The following is a 21,580-nucleotide window of genomic DNA, read 5'->3' on the forward strand; positions in this document are numbered from 1 at the left end:
ACACCTAGGGAATAGTATGGGTGTGTTCATGGAGCCTGTAATTGATGAATTGCTCAATGCTTGGGACGAAGGGGTATGTACATATGACCGAGCTACAAAGAGAAGCTTCAAGATGCATGTTTGGTACCACTACTCCCTGCATGACTTCCTGGCATATGGAATATTCTGTGGCTGGTGTGTTCATGGCAAGTTCCCATGCCCAATATGCAAGACAACTCTGAAGTTTATTTGGTTGAAGAAGGGTGGCAAGTATTCCTCGTTTGACAAACATCGACAATTCCTCCCTCTTGACCATGCATTCAGACAAGACACCAAGAACTTTACGAAAGGCCTCGAAGTTACAGACCCTCCACCGGTGATGATGACAGGTGTCGCGGTCCGTGCTCAGATAGATGCTCTCGAGGTCAATGAAGTAGAAGGTGGTTTTGTGGGATATGGCGAGCAACATGCATGGACTCACAAGTCAGGCTTGGAGAGGCTCCCCTATTTTGATTACCTTCTTCCACATAACATTGATGTAATGCACACTGAAAAGAATATCGCTGAGGCACTTTGGGGAACAATCATGGACACTGATAAGTCAAAGGACAACGTTAAGGCTAGAGTGGATCTGGCAACGTTATGCGACAGACCAAAGCAAGAGATGCAGCCTCCTAGAAATGGCAAGAAATGGACTAGGCCTAAGGCCAAATTCACATTAAGCAGGCCCCAAAGGAGGGAAGTACTAGAATGGTTCCAAACATTAATGTTCCCTGATGGGTATGCAGCGAATCTGAGGAGAGGAGTGAACTTATCTACTATGCAAATCAATGGGCTCAAGAGTCATGACTACCACATATGGCTTGAGCAGCTTCTTTCCGGTGATGGTTCGAGGCTATGTCCCAGATCATGTCTGGCAAGTGCTGGCAGAGTTGAGCTATTTCTTCCGCCAGCTTTGTGCTAAGGAGTTATCTCGGGTCGTGGTTGCAGACATGGAAAAAATGGCACATGTGTTGCTCTGTAAGCTGGAGAAGATCTTTCCACCAGGCTTCTTCAATCTGATGCAGCATTTGATTTTGCACCTCCCATATGAGGCACGAATGGGGGGCCTATGTAGGGCCGTTGGTGCTATTCAATTGAGAGAACCCTAAAGGTTGTTCGAAAGAAATGTAGAAATAAATGCAAGATTGAAGCTTCCATCGTAGAGGCATTGATTCTAGAGGAGGTGTCAACCTTCACAACAACATACTATGGTGACAACCTTCCTAGCATGCATAATCCACCCCCTCGTTATAATGCTAGGGAAAATGAATCGAACCTCAGCCTTTTCCGAGGGCAACTCAGAAGTGCAAGTGGTAAGACCCTCAAGACCTTGAGTCATGAAGAATGGCACACTATCATGCTATATGTACTGACCAACCTCGAAGAAGTGGAGCCGTACATGGGGTAAGTCACTATTTTCAACAAACTTGTTCTCGACTAGTCACTATTCTGCATCCAACCCCCTTGTTTCTCGTCGGTATAGGGAATTTACTCATGAATTCTGGCATCGATCAAGGGTGCCTACCCCGTGGGAATTTCACACCCTTCTTAAACGGGGTGCGGAAAATGGAAAACCCAATTTCATTTCTTGGTTCAAACATAAGGTACATTCTAATTTAGCTCGTACTTAGTTTGACATTACAAGTTGCTCGTACGTGCGAATGATATAACGAACTATCCTCCTTGAGCTTGCAGGGCCAAACCGATGCATCTATGAGCATCGAGTTGAGTCAGGTTGCCGGTGGCTATGCCTTTAGGGTCATGTCATTTACCGGTTATGACATGAATGGATATCGCTTTCACACAACAAGACACGAGCAGAGTCGGCCCAATTGAAGAACCACAAATACCAGAGTTTTCACGCCCGCCCTTGATGGGCTCGATTATTATGGAAGATTTGAAGAAATATACAAACTCACATTTCATGGCCGCAAACCTCTTAATCATGTCATATTTAAATGCCATTGGTTTGATTCTAAAAAAATAAGACGGACCCCTAATCTTGGGCTAGTCGAAATTCGACAGGATTCCAAGTACCTAGGAGACAATGTCTATATCGTGGCTCAACAGGCCACACAAGTTTATTATCTCCCATGGTGAAAGGTCCTTGTTTGGTTTTGGTAATTGAGTGACAACTTAGGTGGACTAATTATGTTTATGTGAGATACACAGGTGATTAGTCCATAGGTACATGTGTGTGAGCAACATATGCCATGAAGGTGAAAATGGCTTGGAAATGTTGCAAAGCTCACACATGTGATGATGAAGGAGCTTAAATGCACATGAGACATGACATTGAGTCATGTGATCAAGGTGGAGAAGATCAAAACAAGACTTGGCTTGATGGACCGGTTGCAAGCGTGAAGGGCAAGTCGAAGGCTTTGGAGTGATGGACCGCGTGGCGGTGAAGCTTGAGCAAGACTTGGCGCCGATGGACGATGGCAACAGTGAAGAGCAAGTAAAGTCAAGATCGATGAACCAATATGATCACGTGATAATATGAAGTGGATCATATCATTGTTGATCATGTTGGTGCATGTGTTGCATCAACATTAAAGGAGATGGAATGGAATGCGCAAGGCAAAGATATAACCTAGGGCATTTCATTTCACCGGTCATAGGTGTGTAGAGAAGTTTATGACCGGGTTTAGGATAGATGGCCGTACTATCAAGAGGGGCAAACTTGTTTGCATATCGGTCATCTAGTGCCACTCGAGTGATCTAACTTTGCATCGTCGCTAGGATCGAGTGGCGTGGCAAGTTGAGTGGCTAACATCCTTTGGGAAATGATTATGAAAATGCTAACACACATACACATGGTGGTGTACACTTGGTGGTGTTGGCACATTTACAAAGGAGGTGGTGATCGCAAGCTCGGCGGGATTCGGCGCTTTCGGGAAAATGGAATGCCTATTTTCTATTGCGCCGGATGCAAGTTCTTGTGGTTGGCACTTTGGAGCAAGGGTGAAGAAGTTAGAAGTGAAAACGAGTTGATCGCGAAGATGCTGGCATCGGTCAACTGACCGGATGCTGGGTCTGAAAGCACCGGACGCTGGCAGGGTGCGTCCGATCAGGCTAACGTACGGTGACGCAGAAGCTGGAGTGTGACTGGACGTTGGGCTGCGTCTGATCAAGTGTGACCGAACGCGTCCGGTCGAGGTCGGTACCTTACTGGAAACGACAAGACGCTGGGGGTTCAGCGTCCGGTCAGTTGAAGCTGCTGTGTCCAGTTAGGTCAAGTGACCGTTGGAATTAGGACACGTGGCCGTCTGCGGGCGACCAGACGCTGAGGTCTAGCGTCTGGTCAACACGACCGGAGTGTCCGGTCAGCTCGATTTTTGCCCAGTGAAGGGGTAACGGCTAGTTTAGCCCTTGGAGCTATAAATAGAAGTGGCCTTCGGCCATGGCTGGGGCTAAGCACCTTGGGGGACTTTGTGTCCATGCTTGAGAGTGCTTAGGAGCCCTCCATCTCACACATACTTGATAGTGATCATTCAATTGTGTGAGTGAGCGATTCTAGTGCGATTGCATCGTGAGGTTGCATCGAGTGGCACTAGGTGATCGAGTTGCAAGCCGATGGTGCTTGTTACTCTTGGAGGTTGCCACCTCCTAGACGGCTTGGTGGTGGTCTCCGTCGAAGCACGCAAGAAGCTTGTGCGGCGCTCCAGAGAAGTGCTTGTGAGGGGCATTGTGCTCGCCCCGCAGGAGCCGCGAAGAGCAACTCTAGTAAAGCGTGTCATTGAGCTACCCTCACTCAAGGGGTAGGTTCTTGCGGCGCCCGACGTGCGGGCTTAGCGGGTGATGCTAATTAGCCGCCGAACCACCAAGTGAGCGGTCGACACAACGGGGACTAGCGTGTTGGCAAACACGTGAACCTCGGGAGAAAAATCATCGTGTCAACCTTGTTCTTCCCGTTGGTTTGCATCCCCATTACACAAGCTTGCAATTACTTTTATACATATTAAGCTTGTGTAGTTGCTCTTGTAATTAGATAGCTTGTGTAGCTTGCTAATTACCTTCTTGCTTGTGTAGCATAGAAGTAGCTCCCTTACGTGGCTAATTTGGTTTGTGTAACCTTGTTAGTCACATTGCTTAGTTTGTGTAGCTAAGTATTTGCACTCTCTAATTTAGCATTGGTTGCCTTGTTATTGAGCATTGCTAGTGAGCTTAGTTGGCTTTGTGCTTTTGCTTACTAGCATGTGTAGGAGCTTCCTTGTTGCTTAAAGTACTAGAGGCATAGGTTTGTGTGATCTTGCTCCTAGCATTGGTTAGGTGAGCTCTAGCTAGCCCGGCACTTTTGTTGCTTGATTAGTATCTTTGGAAGGTGCTAGAGAACATAGATAGAGGGGTGTAGTCTTGGCTAAACCGATAGTTATAATTCCGCACTTGTTTCGGTTAGCTGACATGATTAATTTTAGAAAAGACTATTCACCCCCCCTCTAGTCCGCCATCTCGACCCTTCACATGGGCGTGCCAAGACGGCCCGCATCTTAAGGGTTAGGATGTTGTGAACAAGGTATCGCCACACAGTAAACTACCTGTCCCAAACAATGAAGATTACAACTTTGACCCAAACACATATGACAGAGAGTTCTTTCAAGAAGAGGGGCTACAAGGGAGTTTTGTGATAGACATAACCGATCCAGTCAGAATGGAAGTAGACAATGAAAGGGTTGATGATGAGGACGATGGGGATGAGGTTCAAAATGTGAAGGACTTAGAATTACTTCGGTGATTAGAATTAAGCAATGACAGTGATGACAACATTGCTCCTCTGGATGGTCATGATATCAACATGGAAGTAGACATGCATGATAGTGATGATAAGACTTATGATCCAGCTAATGCCGATCATGATGATTATTTCTAAGACATGTAATATTATGTTACCTTCTAATTATGTTTTGTTCATTTTGCAATACATCTTATTTATTTTACATCTCTTTCTAATTATGTTTTATTCATTTTGTATCTCTTTGTAATTGCAGGTGATTGAACAAAGATGCCAGGCGGCGGGGGTCTCTTAAGGAGTTTAAGGAAAGTAAAGTCAAAATACAAGAGGGTGGAGGAGGTAGCTCCTTCGCCACCTCCAAAGAAAGGCAGGGGTCTAGGCAGCAGAGGCCGGGGTCGTTAGGCTCCTCCGCCACAGAGGCAGGAGGAGGAGGTGGAGGAGGAGTCCGAGGAGGAGGAGGTGCCTAAGGAGCATGAGGAGGCGATGGAGGAGGAGGTGCCCGAGGAGCACGAGGAGGCGGTGGAGGACAAGGAGGAGGACGAGGACGAGGACGAGGACGAGGACGAGGAGGACGAGGCTGAGGAGGCAGCGGGGGGTTCCTCTTCCTGTGGTGCGACGGCAGGGGGCTCCTCTTCCTCTGGCATGGCTAAACTCTATCAGCAAGGTCCCACGCAACTCCCGAAGCGACCGATACCTCTTGAGAGACGCCCGATGGTTTGACCCAGTGGTTCAAAGTAAGTAACTTTACATGCTGTCACTATTTTCTCATTTGTTATGTTGAAACTAATAATTTTTCTTGATCACTTGGGTAGGGGTTTCGTGATTGTGGGTGCAGGTGGTCATGGACGCCATCCCAATGGCATTCTTGGTCTTTTGTGCAAGACACACTTCCCTAGCCTTGTTGACTTTGCCGGAGTACGGCAGCTGGCCTAGACGTTTGCCCACTACGCCGTCTACGCAGATGCATATGATCGGGATGCAGGATCTATGGCCACAAGGTAGAGCGGGTGATTACGGAGTTGTGGGTAAGTCTTCGTCTCATTACACTGCTCAATTCATTGCATTCATTGGACATTCTTCAAATAATGATAGGATACATTGCGTCTACATACAGGATTTCTTCAGATGCGAGTCGGGATGGGAGGTGCCAGCGAGGGCGGCGGCTAACAAAGCTTGTCACAAACTTGTGGGTGACATGCACTATGAGGCGCGCCTCCAGGACGTCGTGACATACAACGTGACCTTTGAGTTTAGGAAGGTCACGAAAAAAGAGGCAAGAAAGGAGACGTTGACCAAGGAACAATACATGAAGGTAAATATATAAGATTAATACTAATTTTTTCTAAGATTAAATAAGCTTAATTTGATCTACATATACTTGATGTTGTGTAGGTGGTTCCGTGGTGGTGCACTGGGCACGAAGACTGCTAGGAGGCAATGGTGGACAAGTGGTGCAGCCCCGAGTGGTGGGAGACGCACAACGCTTGCCGGGAGTGGTGTTTGATGATGCCTGGTGCACCACACCATCAAGGCAACCTTTGCCTCCCGACCTACGCAGCTAAATGGGTACACTGAATCCATTTCTTTATTCTAAAGCTCAACTATGCAAATTTCTAATCATCCTGTTGTTTCTTTCGCAGTTGGCGTCACATGGTGGCGCGCCCGTCTCCCAGTTCGAGGCGTGGGCAATGGCCCACAAGGGCAAGGCGACGTCCGACGTCCACTACAACCCGGAGGACCCGCCCGAGGCGTACAGCAACTCGTCTGTCCACACCCGCCTCACTAAGTACACAGCGATGGCAAGGGAGGTCCATGGGCCAGAGTATGATCCCACCTCCGAGGACCTTGATGGAGAATTCATCATGAGGTTGGGAGGAGGGAAGAAGCACGGGTGGACTGGATTGGCGACGGCGCAATCGACCCGGCCCGTACTAGGTCTCTCTCCGTGATTCGAGCAAGGAGCACGAGCTCGAGCCCGGCCATACGCACACGGCCGGACTGTACACAGCACACAGTGCAGGCACTCAAGGTTATTTCTGTTTTATTCGTCGTTCATTGATTTTTACATACCTTTGCTTTGCGTTGTATCATTGGGGTGAAATATTGTAGGCCGAGGTGGCGGAAGAGAGGAGGCGACGGGAGGAGGCTAAGGCGAGGGCTGAGGAGGATCGACAGAGGATGGAGCAGATGTTTCAATATATTCAAGGTCTTAGAGCTTACTCAGGCTATGTTCCGCCACCGATGATATTCACTCCACCAAATGATCCTGCTGTCACTCCTGTGAGTTTCTCTACCTTAAACCTAAATGTGAATGTGGATATGGATATATGAATATGAATCCAAATGATATGTTGAGACAAATGCACCATGATATGTGAATATGCATATGTGGTTGTCGGTCATCGTACCGTTGTTTTGTTGTAGGTTTTGGACACCTCACCATGCAGAGGAGGTGCTGGCAAAATTTTGAACTGACACTAATATGTTGCTTTTTTCAAGTTTTTAGAACCTACCTTAAATCTTGTCTCACACATGCAATCACTTCTCTTTTGTGTAGGGGCAATCGGCGGCGTCGAATGATGTTCATGGCACACCTCCAGCTCAGGGCACACCTCCATCGCAGTGGGACCGGTGGAGTGGCCGTCAACAATAGAGGTAGATGGACTTGTGCTTGTGATGCTTATTTGTGAATGGTGGCACTTGTGGCGGCACTTGGATGATATTTGTGGACTATGTGATACTTGTGGACAACTTGTGATGATATTTGTCATGGTTATGGATTATATGTGATGGCTGTGTGATATATGTGATTGTTGTATGATATGTGATATATATGTGATGGTTGTGTGATATATGTATGTGTGGATGCAATAAACAAAAAAAATGCAAAAAAAGCAAATTTCCCAGCTATGCCGAATGCAATCACCAAGACACTCGGCAAAGCTGGGAAGTTTGCCGAGGGCTATGGTCATTGCACTCGGCAAAGGCAGGGAGGCTTTGCCGAGTGCTATCGCCATTACACTCGGCAAAGGCAGGGAGGCTTTGCCGAGTGCCGTGGCACTCGGCAAAGCCTCCCTGCCTTTGCCGAGTGCCGCCCATTAGCCACTCAGCAAAGCGGCCACCTTTGCCGAGTGTAGTAGGACTGACACTCGGCAAAGAGGGTGGGCTTTGCCGAGTGCCCTCCGTCAGGCGCTCGGCAAAGCGACCGTCACCGTCAATTGGCGCCATCAGGCAACTTTTCTTTGCCGAGTGGTTTACGGGCACTCGGCAAAGTCTTTGCTGAGTGCCCGACAAAAGACACTCGACAAAGAGGTCTTTGCCGTCACCGGCTTTGCTGAGGGTTACACTCGGCAAAGGCTTTGCCGAGTGTATATGGGGATTTGCCGAGTGTCACAGGCACTCGGCAAAGAGTCTGAGTCCGGTAGTGACGGGGCTGGCGGCCGGCGTGGGGCTTTATCCTGACTGAAAATGGTGGCAGCCACATGTACAAAACCGGCATTCCAAAACCGGTTTTAAACCTCTGGTGATACATTTAACAAGTTTATAAGGGGTTTTCAAATCAGGTTTTTAGAAGTACATAGACTTATTTGAAAATGCGAGACAAATTCAATTACCCCCGTTGGATTTCACTCTAAGTAGATATTGCAAGATTCTCATCATAAAATGTATTGTTTTAGAATAGATTATTTATAAATTATCCTTTCATAGAATTTGTTAGACCAAGTGTCCCCTTGTAGACGACGTCTTATATTTTGGTCACTAACAGAGGCATATTAGTTTATACTGTTTGGCATGCATGCCCATGCGTGTACAATGGTAAAATATGCGGTGGAAACCACCCACTAGGTGGAAACATGAAAACTAATTCAAAAACGTATTTTAGTCATTCAATTTTTTTTGAAACTTGGTATATTCATAGTGCATACAAATATTTACTCACACAAAAGTTGAGATATAAACTCGACTAGGAAAAATCATACCAAAATGAAAAATATGAGGCTCATGTGCACTTAAAAGACGAAACCTAGGAGTTTTGTCTTTTAGTGCACATGAACCTAGAATTTGTTATTTTTGTATGAAATTTTCAAGTGCGAGTTTGAATTCCAGCTTTTGCATGTGAGTACATATGTGTATGCACTATGGATGTGGCAAGTTTCAAAATTCTTTTTTTCGCCTAGCAAGTGAACAATTGATTGCCAGTTTGAATAACTAGACTCCAAAGCAAAGGAACTAAATCTACGTTGGTAAATTGGTTAGCAAAGTGCATGCATGTCGATCAACGATCATAGCTATATATAAGAGCCTTAAAAAATCACAAGAATTCAAGCACGACCAGCTGAAATTTTAATCACACAGGATCAGACACAAACGAGCCTTTTGAATAAATAAAAATAAAAAGTCACGAGCATACCATGTGCCCCATATTTAAAGAAATATACGCCCCGACGCCCCACGTACTGAATGCCTCCAATCTTGGAAGTTAGGACTTGGGAAGCTTTGTTATGCTTTTTTTTTGGGCACTGAATGACAGGAACACCCAGTCTCAGCTTTAAAAGCACGCCAGATCCGCTCCTGAGTATTCAGAACGCCCATGTACTGTTCAATCTGAATCGATGCTATGGATAACAGCGTATTTACATTCTTTTTTCCGTCTCTCTCTGAACGGGACGTGTTAGCATTTGCAATGTTTCCCGGCGCTTCATCAATTACCGAGTGTGTCTGCAGCGGGGCCTACCTTGTTTAAGTGAACTTGCTAGTTACTATCTTGTGTTCCAAATTATTAGACGTTTTGATGTTTTGATTTTTTTAATACATTGTTTTTACTATATATTAATATATTTAAGTACATACTAAAAACTATGTATTTAGAAAAGACGTTTATAAACATCTTAGAATTTGGAATAAGGGTGAGTACTACTTTTTTAGCTTATTGACGGAATAGGGGGTACTAGTTTTCTAACTTACCGTTGGATCGTCTTACCATAAAGCAATAGTGGTACCAAGGTGATCGACCGACTACAACTTAGGGTAATTAAGCACGCGGCAATAGTGGCAAAGCTAGACAAACTCGAAGGAATTATATTTATTTCTCTTGTGGGTGCATTGACTTACTCCCCCTATCCCTACATGTAAGTCATTTTGGCTCTTAAACATGTGCAACAAAAAATTATGTGAACCTGGACATACTTTTGTGTACAGATGCATTGAAGATTGAGTGAATCTAGACATTTACTCTTGCTCCTAGAACTACACATATAGGGGGACTGAGGGAGTATGTCTTAAACGAAGGATACATATATATGTGATAGAATTTTAATCAAAATAGTTATTTATTTTATTTTATTTTATTTTTGCGGTACATTTGCAACCCATTCACACTATGGTTTCACTCCTGCATGGCAAAGATAGACTGACGACGAAACAGCATGTAGTCGATCACTAAAGCACTGTCGGAAAAGAAGACGTACTCCCTTCCAAATTATAAGGTCATTTTAACTTTTTTTATTGATTCATTTTACTATGCATCTAAATATAATATATGTCTAAATGTAAATTCTACTTACCAAAAAAAAGTATGCAGTAACTTAACGATGGATGATCATTGATGGATGATCCCTACGTACTCGCCTACTCCCTGTATATATAGGCGCGAATCTTAAAGCGTCATTTTATATTCAGCGCATGAGTTTGGTCTTTGACAACAGGCCGGACGGATCGGACTCGAGCCCTGCAATGCGTCGCTTCAAATTTTGGCGCATCTTGTCAGCACATAGCTCTCACGTACAGTTCCAACGGACACCATCAGTGAGTACTGTATCGGTTGTCGGCACTAAATTTTGGTACCATCCAATCATTTCCGACCTATATCATGTAGAAACCTCAGCATCTCAAAAATAATAATATAATCCTAGCTTTGATCCAGATCAAATCCTTTTATCTTTAACTAAATTTATATCAGAATATACTAATATATATCCCAATAAATAAGTATAATTAGATTTGTTATGAATATATTTTCGTTAGTAATATCTATTTGGAACCATAAATAGTGATACTAGAATTTGATCAAATCTAGAATTTCATTCGGGGATGGAGACAGTAGTGTCTTTTGCAAGAGTAATATACTAGGCCCTACTTAGATGTTAGATCTCCTAGTTTTAGGACCTGTTTGAATCCAACTAGCAGTTGGTTACTAAAAACTAGCTGAAATCTTTGTTTGGTACGTCAGCTAATGTCTTACTTTTTCGAAAAAAAACTAATATCTTACCTATTATCCAGCTAATAATAATTAGCTATTTATTATTGATTTTTCTAGCTAACACAACTAACAATTATCTGGATAGATCCAAACAAACCATAATATTCTAATTTTTGGCACTTGCTAGCTAGCAAGTTGTACCTTGCTAAAAACTTACTAGTAGCCAGCACACCTCTTAATATTAATGGAACAATACTTGCTAATTCTTACTCCCCCGTTTGGGAATTGTAAGTTGTTCTAGATTTTTGAGATACATATGTCTTGGTACATATCAAAAGCTCTGTGGATCTAGAAAAACCAAAATGATTTACAATTTGAAATGGATGGAGTAGTTGATAACTATTAGCAAGGTGAATTCAATCAGGGCTTAGTACTCCTTCTGGCCTCGTTCACTTCGCTGAAAAAATAAACCGAAACACTGTTTTAGCTGATTTGTTGTGAGAGAAAAATACTGTTCTAGCTAAAAAAAATAAGCTGAAAAGTACGGATTATAAGAGAAGCGAACAAAGCCTCCATCTCAAAATAAGTGCACATCTCAAATCCCGAGGAGTCAAATGATTTTAAGTTTGATTAGATTTATAGAAAAGTATTGACATTTCCATCTCTAAATAAGATTACTATGAAAATAGATTACATGGTTAATCTAATAATGTTTATTTAGTTTCATAAATATTAGTATATTTTTATATATTGGTCAAACTTGAGATGAGTTGACTCATCAAAATGCGAGATGTGCACTTATTTTGAGACGGAGGGAGTAAATTTTATCTCGTTTATAAAATATGTTGGAGTTGTTCCAAATTCACTCCAGGATATAGGCCGGGCTTCTGACGGAGCGAAGCGGAGGCCCGTCGCCGGAGGCTTGGGATGCGGGGGATATAGGTGTGCAGGTGGAGCCTGTTGATGAGCATGGTGACCATGATAATGATGTTGCTGAGGATGATGCTCATGATGATGTTCAGCAAACTCCTCCTATTTTGCAGTTAGAGGAGGATTTACCTATTGCTCAACGCAAGTCAAAAAGGACAATTGCACCTCCTAAGCGTCTTATTGAAGAGTGTAATTTGTCTTACTATGCTTTGAGTTGTGCTGAACAGGTGGAGAATGTTCATGAGCCAGCAACCTATAAAGAAGCTATTCGTTGTGGTGATACTGAGAATTGGATTTCTGCTATGCATGAGGAGATGCAGTCTCTTGAGAAGAACAGTACATGGGAGATTGTACCTTTGCCTAAGAATAAGAAGACCATCAGCTGCAAATGGATCTTCAAGAGAAAGGAGGGTTTATTTCCAAGCGAGCCTCCAAAGTATAAGGCAAGGTTAGTTGCTAAAGGCTACAGTCAAATTCCGGGTGTTGACTACAATGATGTGTTCTCTCCAGTGGTAAAACACAGTTCAATTCGTACTTTCCTTAGTATTGTTGCTTCACATGATCTTGAGCTTGAGCAGTTAGATGTGAAGACTGCGTTTTTGCATGGAGAGCTTGAGGAGGACATATACATGGACCAATCAGAAGGGTTCATAGTGCCTGGCAAGGAAAAATATGTGTGCAAGTTGAAGAGATCCTTGTATGGTTTGAAACAGTCCCCTCGTCAGTGGAACAAGAGGTTTGATTCATTTATGTTAGCACACGGTTTTAAAAGATCTAAGTATGATAGCTGTGTTTACATCAAGTTAATGGATCACCTATATATTTGCTGTTATATGTTGATGATATGCTGATTGCTGCCAAGAGTAAGATTGAAATCACTAAGTTAAAGAAGCTATTGAGTAGTGGTTTTGATATGAAAGATCTTGGTAGTGCTAAGAAAATTTTTGGTATGGAAATTAGTAGAGACAGAAAATCTAGTTTGCTATTTCTTAGTCAACAAAATTATATCAAGAAAGTTCTTCAGCGTTTCAATATGCAAAATGCTAAGGCTGTTAGTACCCCTATTGCACCTCACTTTAAGTTGTCAGCTGCTCAGTGTCCTAGTACAGATGCAGAGATTGAATACATGTCAAGGGTTCCTTATTCTAGTGCTGTTGGGTCTTTGATGTATGCCATGGTTTGCTCTCGTCCAGATTTGTCATATGCTATGAGTCTTGTTAGTAGATATATGTCTAATCCTGGCAAAGAACATTGGAGGGCAGTTCAGTGGATTTTTAGGTACCTCAGAGGCACAGCAGATTCCTGTTTAAAGTTTGAAAGAACTGATAAGGGTCTTATTGGCTATGTGGATTCTGATTATGCTGCTGATCTGGACAGACGAAGATCACTTACAGGTTATATGTTTACTGTTGGCAGTTGTGCTGTGAGTTGGAGGGCTACTTTACAGTCAGTTGTTGCTTTGTCTACTACTGAAGCAGAATATATGGCTATTTGTGAAGCGTGCAAAGAATTAATTTGGCTGAAAGGTTTGTACGCTGAGCTTTGTGGAGTTGAATCTTGCATAAGTTTGCACTGTGACAGTCAAAGTGCAATTTACCTCACTAAAGATCAGATGTTCCATGAGAGAACTAAGCACATAGATATCAAGTATCATTTTGTGCGTGATGTGATTGAAGAAGGTATGCAAGATTAGTACTCATGATAATCCTGCTGATATGATGACAAAGCCTGTTCCTGTTGCTAAGTTTGAGCTGTGATCAAGCTTAGTTGGTTTAATTGGATAGTCCAAGAGACTATTGTTGGCACCAGTGGTTTTCTATCTTTGTTATGTTCAGGATGAAGGGTTGATTTATGATACAAGATGAATTTGTCTCAAGGTGGAGTTTGTTGGAGTTGTTCCAAATTCACTCCAGGATATAGGCCGGGCTTCTGACGGAGCGAAGCGGAGGCCCGTCGCCGGAGGCTTGGGCCGGAGCCCCCCATCAGGTCTCGCCCCTGTGCTCGGGGGGTGCAGGGGGCGGAGCCCCCGCGGTACGGTACGGTATATACATCCTTGATAGGGTTTCGTGGAGACTTGATTCTCTGGTAAGCCGCCATAGGCGTGTAACCCAAAACTCTTGAGATAGTGAGATTGTTGCTGGCTGGTGCCCGTGGTTTGTCCCCTTCACATCGGAGGGGTTTTCTACGTTAAATCGTATGTCTCCTATGTGGCTTGATTATTTACTTCATATTTCTATACGTCGTTCATAACAAAATATGATAGAGGTAGGAAGGCTTCGTCTATATTCTCTTCGTTCTAAATTGTAAATCATTTTTTAGATACATAGCTTTTGCTCTATACCTAAATATACAATAAAAACTATACACGTATCTAAAAACTTAGAACGACTATCCGATCCGAGGTATGACCACGAGGAGCACGGGCTCTTGAGCTCTGCACCAAGACAAACGGATACGGCTCTCCTCTTCCGATCCCTGGGCAGCCAGATCCAGCGCTGCCGCCGCTTACGTGCCACGTCACGCCATACGCATGCACACCAATGATGAAGGCCGGGACCGCTCTAGCTGCACGAGGGCAAGCAGCTAAGGACAACAACCCCACACGTCTTTTGTTTCAAAAAAAAAAAAAACCCACACGTCCGCACCCCGTTTCTTCGTCTCTGGTTGTTCCATGGAAAAGATCAAAAGAATAGCAAGTACAATCGTTGGCTCCGCGCGGCTGAAAGTGACAGCGGAAGAGTCCGAGTTTTGCAGTGCATTCAGTCCCTGCCTGGTTGGTGGCTGCCAGTGGCACCCTCCATGCATAACATAATACAGCGCGCAAGCCAACAGCAGCGAAAGCCAACTAATAACTAATTGCTAGTGTCTCGTCCCCCTCCCCCATCGTCCGTCCAGGAATAGGCCAGAGAAGGAGACGCCTCGGCCTCTCGTTGCCGGGCGCGCTACATGTCAGCGGCCGCAATGGCCGACAACGGCGATCCGCCCATGGCCGTTCTTGGTAAGAACTCTCGGAGAGGAGACGGCCGAACCTTTTAATTGCTCGTGTAAATCCTTTCCTGTTTCTTGCTTCCGTGTCGCTAGATCGTAGTTATTGGTTGGATCAATGGTTTCCCGTACCTGCTGATAATTACGAGCTTGTTTGCTTGGTTGCACGCATGGCAGGCTGGTCGTCATCTTGGATCTGCGGGGGAGAGGACGGCGGGCGGCTCACCGTCGCGTCCCCGTGCGTGCAGAGGACAATCATAGACTGCGTCAATGTGGTCCTTCTCGTCGCGTACGTCTCCACGCTGGTGGCCGCCTGCGTCAGGCGGCGGCAGTGCGCTGCAGCTGCAAGCCGGAGGAGCAGCGCTCCTGGGTGGGTGCTGCTCGTCGTCTCCACGTGCTGCGTGGCGGCTGCCGTGGCGTACGGTGTCACGGCTCTCCAGGACGCCTACGACATCAAGGCGGCGGTTCCTTACTTCGTCAGGGGCCTGGTCTGGATCGCGCTGGCGGCGTCGCTGCACGCCCAGCCGACGAGGCCGGCGAGGGCCGTGGCGGTGCTCTGGTGGGCGCTCTTCTCGCTGCTGGTCACCGCGTACAATGCAGAGATCCTTGCCGGGGGCCACAGCCTCGGCCTCGCTGAGACGATCGCGTGGCCGGTGAGCCTCCTCCTGCTGCTCTGCGCCGTCGGCTCCCAGCTGCCGTGGGGCCACCGGGACGCATCCAACGACGGCTGCAGCGGCTTGTCAGAGCCTCTGATCGGCAAAGACAGGACCGTGCCAACCTCGGAGCTGTACCGCGCTGGCCTGTTCGGCCAGCTTGCCTTCTCGTGGCTGAACCCTCTGCTCCGTGTCGGCCGCTCCAAGGCGCTGGACCTCGACGACATCCCGCTCATCGCCGATGAGGACACCGCGCACCACACATCGCAGAAGTTTGCCGAGGCCTGGAGCCGCCACGTGAGTGACAAGGCCAGGAGCCGCCGGAGAGTGGGCAGCAACAGCCTCGCCCTCGTCCTGTGCAAGTGCTTCCTCGGCGAGATCCTGCTCACCGGCTTCTACGCCTTCCTGAGAACGCTGTCCGTAGCAGTTGCCCCCTTGCTGCTCTTCGCGTTCGTGTGGTACAGCAACCAGGAGGAGCGAGACCTCCGGGTCGGCCTGGCCCTTGTCGGCTGCCTGCTGCTCACCAAGCTCGTCGAGTCCCTGTCGCAGCGGCATTGGTTCTTTGACTCGAGGAGGACCGGGATGCGCATCCGGTCAGCGCTGATGGCGGTCATCTTCCGGAAGCAGCTCAGGCTGTCCAGTCAGGGGAGGAACAACCACTCCACTGGCGAGATCGTCAACTACATTGCGGTCGATGCGTACCGGCTTGGCGATGCCATCAGCTGGCTGCACATGGGATGGAGCTCGCCACTTCAGCTGGTCTTCGCAGTCGCCACGCTCTTCTGGGCACTCAAGCTTGGGGCTCTTCCTGGTCTGGTCCCCCTTGTCATCTTTGGCTTCCTCAACGTGCCATTCGCGAAAATGTTGCAAGGGTACCAGGCCAAGTTCATGGTTGCCCAGGACGAGAGGCTCCGGTCGACGTCCGAGATACTTAACAGCATGAAGATCATCAAGCTGCAGTCATGGGAAGACAAGTTCCGCCACATGATCGAGTCGCTCAGGGACAGGGAGTTCAAATGGCTGAGGGAGACCCAGATGAAGAAGGCCTACGGTGCAGTCATGTACTGGATGTCCCCGACGGTCGTCTCTGCTGTGATGTACACAGCTACGGCCATCATGGGGAGTGCTCCCCTGAATGCTAGCACACTCTTCACGGTCTTGGCCACCCTGAGGGTAATGGCTGAGCCAGTGAGGTTCCTTCCTGAGATCCTCACAATGATGATCCAGTACAAGGTGTCATTAGATCGAATTGAGAAGTTTCTTCTCGAAGACGAGATCAGAGAGGAGGATGTGAAAAGAGTACCTTCAGATAACTCTGATGTCAGAATTCAAGTCCAAGATGGAAATTTCAGCTGGAAGGCAAGCGGAGCTGATTTGTCACTGAGGAATGTTAACCTTCGCATAAATAGAGGAGAGAAGGTGGCCGTATGCGGCCCAGTTGGCTCAGGGAAATCTTCACTCCTGTATGCATTACTTGGGGAGATACCAAGAATATCAGGATCGGTAAGTGACCAGGAGCTGAATGCTTTTTTACACTATAAAATATTTCAATCATATATGTTATAATAACTGAGAATACAACAAAATTGTATTTTGCAGGTTGCAGTATTTGGTTCAGTGGCATATGTTTCACAGACCTCGTGGATACAGAGTGGGACTGTTCGTGACAATATACTCTTCGGGAAGCCTTTCAACAAGGAACTGTATGATAAGGCAATCAAATCTTGTGCTCTGGACAAGGATATCGAAAATTTTGATCATGGAGACCTCACAGAGATTGGTCAGAGAGGACTGAACATGAGTGGAGGTCAGAAGCAAAGGATTCAGCTGGCTAGAGCCGTCTACAATGATGCAGATGTTTATCTACTGGATGACCCATTCAGTGCAGTTGATGCACACACTGCTGCGGTTCTTTTTTATGTAAGCTGCAGATAAACTCCTCGATCAGTATCCATAAAATGGTATGTTTTCTCCTTCACGCAGTTCTAAGGGCAACGTTTCATGCAGGAATGTGTAATGACAGCACTTGCAGAGAAGACCGTTGTTCTTGTGACCCACCAGGTTGAATTTCTGACCGAAACCGATAGAATTCTGGTAAGTTGATACTCTGAACACAATTGTTTGTGATTCTTTATATCAGGGGTCCTCATTTCATAGACTACAATTTATTCAACAGGTAATGGAAGGTGGTCAAGTTAGTCAACAAGGGAAATATTCTGAACTTCTGGGATCTGGGACAGCATTTGAGAAGCTGGTTTCTGCTCACCAGTCTTCGATCACAGCATTAGATACTAGTGCTAGCCAACAGAACCAAGATCAAGGGCAACAAGCGTCTGATGATTACATAGTGCCAAGTGCACTGCAGGTTATAAGGCAGGCCAGCGACATCGAAGTCACCGCAAAGGGACCTTCAGCAGCAATACAGCTTACAGAAGAGGAAGAGAAGGGCACTGGTGACCTGGGATGGAAGCCATACAAAGACTACATAAATGTACCCAAGGCGGCTTTCCAATTCTCTGGCATGTGTACTTCTCAGGTGCTCTTCACGTGCTTCCAGATCGCATCCACATATTGGTTGGCGGTGGCTGTTCAGATGGATAGCGTCAGTGCTGCACTTCTTGTTGGGGCATATTCTGGACTCTCTATCTTCAGCTGCTGCTTCGCCTACTTTAGAAGCCTTTTTGCGGCTAATCTGGGTCTAAAGGCCTCCAAAGCATTCTTTGGCGGGCTAATGGATTCCGTATTCAAGGCTCCCATGTCATTTTTTGACTCAACACCAGTGGGAAGAATTTTAACAAGGGTATGGATGTTATTTTATTTTACCGCATTTTATACAAATAAGATCATAACAAGATAGTAATAACTTTTTTCAAAAAGGAGAAATTTAAAATACAAATGCTGGCCTGTGCAGGCATCTTCAGATTTAAGCATTCTAGACTTCGACATACCTTACTCCATGGCTTTTGTGGCGACGGGCGGTATTGAGGTTGTTACCACAGTACTGGTCATGGGTACTGTAACTTGGCAAGTCTTGGTTGTAGCTATCCCAGTTACGATCACCATGATATATGTTCAGGTCAGTACACATTGCTTCAAGAAATAACTCTAGTTAGTTAATGTATCTAGCGAGTTTTTGATCTAACACCTAGTTTTCAATCAAAACATGAAGAGGTACTACGTTTCCTCAGCTAGGGAGCTAGTAAGAATCAATGGAACAACAAAGGCACCTGTAATGAACTATGCGTCAGAATCAATTCTTGGTGTGGTGACGATCAGGGCATTTGCAGCAACTGAGAGGTTTATCCACAGCAACATGCAGCTTATCGACACTGATGCGACACTGTTCTTCCATACCGTTGCAGCACAAGAGTGGGTGCTCATAAGAGTAGAGGCACTGCAGTCCTTGACAATAATCACAGCAGCATTGTTCCTTGTTCTGGTTCCTCCAGGAGCAATTTCTCCAGGTACCCACATTACCATTATAACTAGATCTTCCTTCCCAATGGTATCTTTGGACTGATGAAATGTTACCAATATGATCTTATTTCAGGCTTTGCAGGACTTTGTCTCTCCTATGCTTTGACGTTGACTTCAGCACAAGTTTTCTTGACAAGGTTCTATTCCTACTTGGAAAACTACATCATCTCTGTTGAACGAATCAAGCAGTATATGCACCTCCCAGTGGAGCCACCGGCCATTATACCAGAAAATAGACCTCCAACTTCATGGCCACAGGAGGGAAGGATAGACCTGCAAGATTTGAAGGTAAATAATAGGATGATTGTTTTCCACAATCTCATAGAAGCTTTCTGAGAAATTGACTTGCTGTCTTGTACTAAATGAGCAGATAAGATACCGTCCAAATGCACCGCTTGTCCTTAAAGGAATCACTTGCACTTTTTCTGCTGGGAACAAGATTGGGGTTGTAGGGAGGACAGGAAGTGGGAAATCAACACTTATCAGCTCATTGTTCCGTCTCGTTGATCCGGCTGGTGGGAAGATACTTATTGACAAGTTGGATATTTGCTCCATTGGCCTTAAGGATCTAAGAACTAAACTAAGTATTATCCCTCAAGAACCTACACTTTTCAGGGGAACCGTGCGCACCAATTTGGATCCCCTTGGCCTGCATTCTGATCAAGAGATATGGGAGGTAAGAAAAACTGTTATGACTCCAAAACTATAACAAGTTTAAAAGTGTAAATGCAAATTCTTACATAACACAGTTCCTAGTAAAGCCATGTTACATACCCCTTCTGTTACCAAAAGCAGTAGAAGCTTGCCATTTTTAAAGATCTAATCATACTTAACCATATTGCTACATGCCCGTGTGAACAATAAAAGTCTCATGTTTTCTGATATGCACTACATGTACATGCAATGACCATTTCAGGCCTTGGAGAAGTGTCAACTGAAGACAGCAATCAGCAGCACCTCTGCTCTTCTTGATACAGTTGGTACGTGAAGATAGAATTATACCCAAAGCAATTTATACCTTATTAAAGAGAGATTAAACACATTCCGTTTGTTCATGCAAAATAAAATTGTGGCAGTGAGTGATGATGGCGATAATTGGAGTGCTGGACAGCGTCAGCTCTTCTGTCTTGGCAGAGTTCTCCTCCGCAGGAACAAAATTCTAGTTCTAGATGAGGCGACGGCATCCATCGACTCTGCAACAGATGCAATCCTGCAGAAAGTAATCAGGCAGCAGTTCTCAAGTTGCACGGTTATAACCATAGCTCACAGGGTACCAACTGTGACAGACAGTGACAGGGTCATGGTCTTGTCCTACGGTATGCTATACAAAACATTTCGGTCATGTAGCATTTGCAAAAAAATTAATTCATTCCTCGGACTACCAGTATGACAGATAAACTATCAATGCCTTATATGATATATTTAGAAGTATATCACCAAGCTTACTCTATAAGTCTATATATATGGACGATTCATGATGATGATTTTCCAATTGTGCAGGGAAGCTTCTAGAATATGAAACGCCAGCCAAGCTGTTGGAAGACAAACAATCAGCATTTGCCAAACTTGTGGCTGAGTATTGGGCTAATACCAAGCGAAATTCAACATGATCTACCATTGTTGCAGGACATGATAAAAGATATGATCAGTTCAATCAAGATATCGAAAGATTCAAGGGTTCTCAAATCGAATCTGTAACAATACAAGGAATGCCCTCTTGATTATTTGATTGATGTGGTTACTGGAAGTAAATAAGAAATCAACAGCAATTCAATTTTGGTAGTGGAAGCAATTTTTGGAGTCAGGGTTGATGACGGAGAGAACTCCAGCTGGTTGATTGAACATATGGTATTCAACGCAAAATGAAATGGAGGATCCACGTCTAGCATGATTAATGGCATTTTTCATATATAAGCCTTTTTGAATAAGAGAACCGAAGTACCTAGTCATTGATTTGCAAGGAAGAATCTATTTCCAAAGCATGCAACAAGAATTATTTTCATGCACCGTGTGTACTCAATACTGATAAACTTTTAGATGACTGACAAAGAAACTGTCTCAAATGAGTAAAGCGCAGTGCTGAGAGAAATAAAACTTCAGTTTATGCATAACAGTGATACTAAGATGATTCCAATAAATGGAAAGTACACAAAAATCATGCACCAAGATTTAAGAATTAAAAATGATGCTACTGGGCACTGGCATTGTGTCAGACAAATTGTTAGACAGACTGTCAGTGGGCTGGTTAGGTTTAAAGCCGTGTTTGGGCCAAGGCCCATGCGCTTAGCGTTGCCAGTGCCTGTAGCTCTGGCTCACCCTATGGCTACTAATATAGGTTCACATTTATCCTATACATGGCAATCAATCAATCTAACCCACGCGATGTTCCTCGCTTACACAAATTATAATTAGTGGTGCACCATGGTTTCTCCTTTCCTAATTAACTGCCTTGTCATAAATCAATGAGTTAATGTATAAGTCTATGTACGGTTTGTTGTTTCTATTTCGGCCATTTTTTCTGTACCATAAGCTACCAAACCGCTAGGTGGTAGAAATACTACCAGTTGTTCTAATCAGTGTTTT

General features: G+C 45.0%; 1 protein-coding gene across 1 annotated transcript; it reads left to right on the top strand.

Annotated features, from left to right (window-relative positions):
• Positions 1-14,712: 14,712 nt before the first annotated feature.
• On the top strand, positions 14,713-21,003 carry LOC136519497 (ABC transporter C family member 8-like). Its single transcript, XM_066512884.1, has 12 exons — positions 14,713-14,880; positions 15,045-17,023; positions 17,120-17,440; positions 17,528-17,614; positions 17,697-18,320; positions 18,432-18,596; positions 18,690-18,984; positions 19,071-19,285; positions 19,368-19,673; positions 19,914-19,977; positions 20,074-20,313; positions 20,498-21,003. The coding sequence occupies exons 1-12, from the start codon at positions 14,829-14,831 to the stop codon at positions 20,605-20,607; spliced, it is 4,458 nt and encodes a 1,485-aa protein (XP_066368981.1). The 5' UTR covers positions 14,713-14,828; the 3' UTR covers positions 20,608-21,003.
• The last annotated feature ends 577 nt before the right edge of the window (positions 21,004-21,580 follow it).

The sequence above is a fragment of the Miscanthus floridulus genome, chromosome 18 (assembly GCF_019320115.1).
Source record: "Miscanthus floridulus cultivar M001 chromosome 18, ASM1932011v1, whole genome shotgun sequence".
NCBI lineage: Eukaryota > Viridiplantae > Streptophyta > Magnoliopsida > Poales > Poaceae > Miscanthus > Miscanthus floridulus.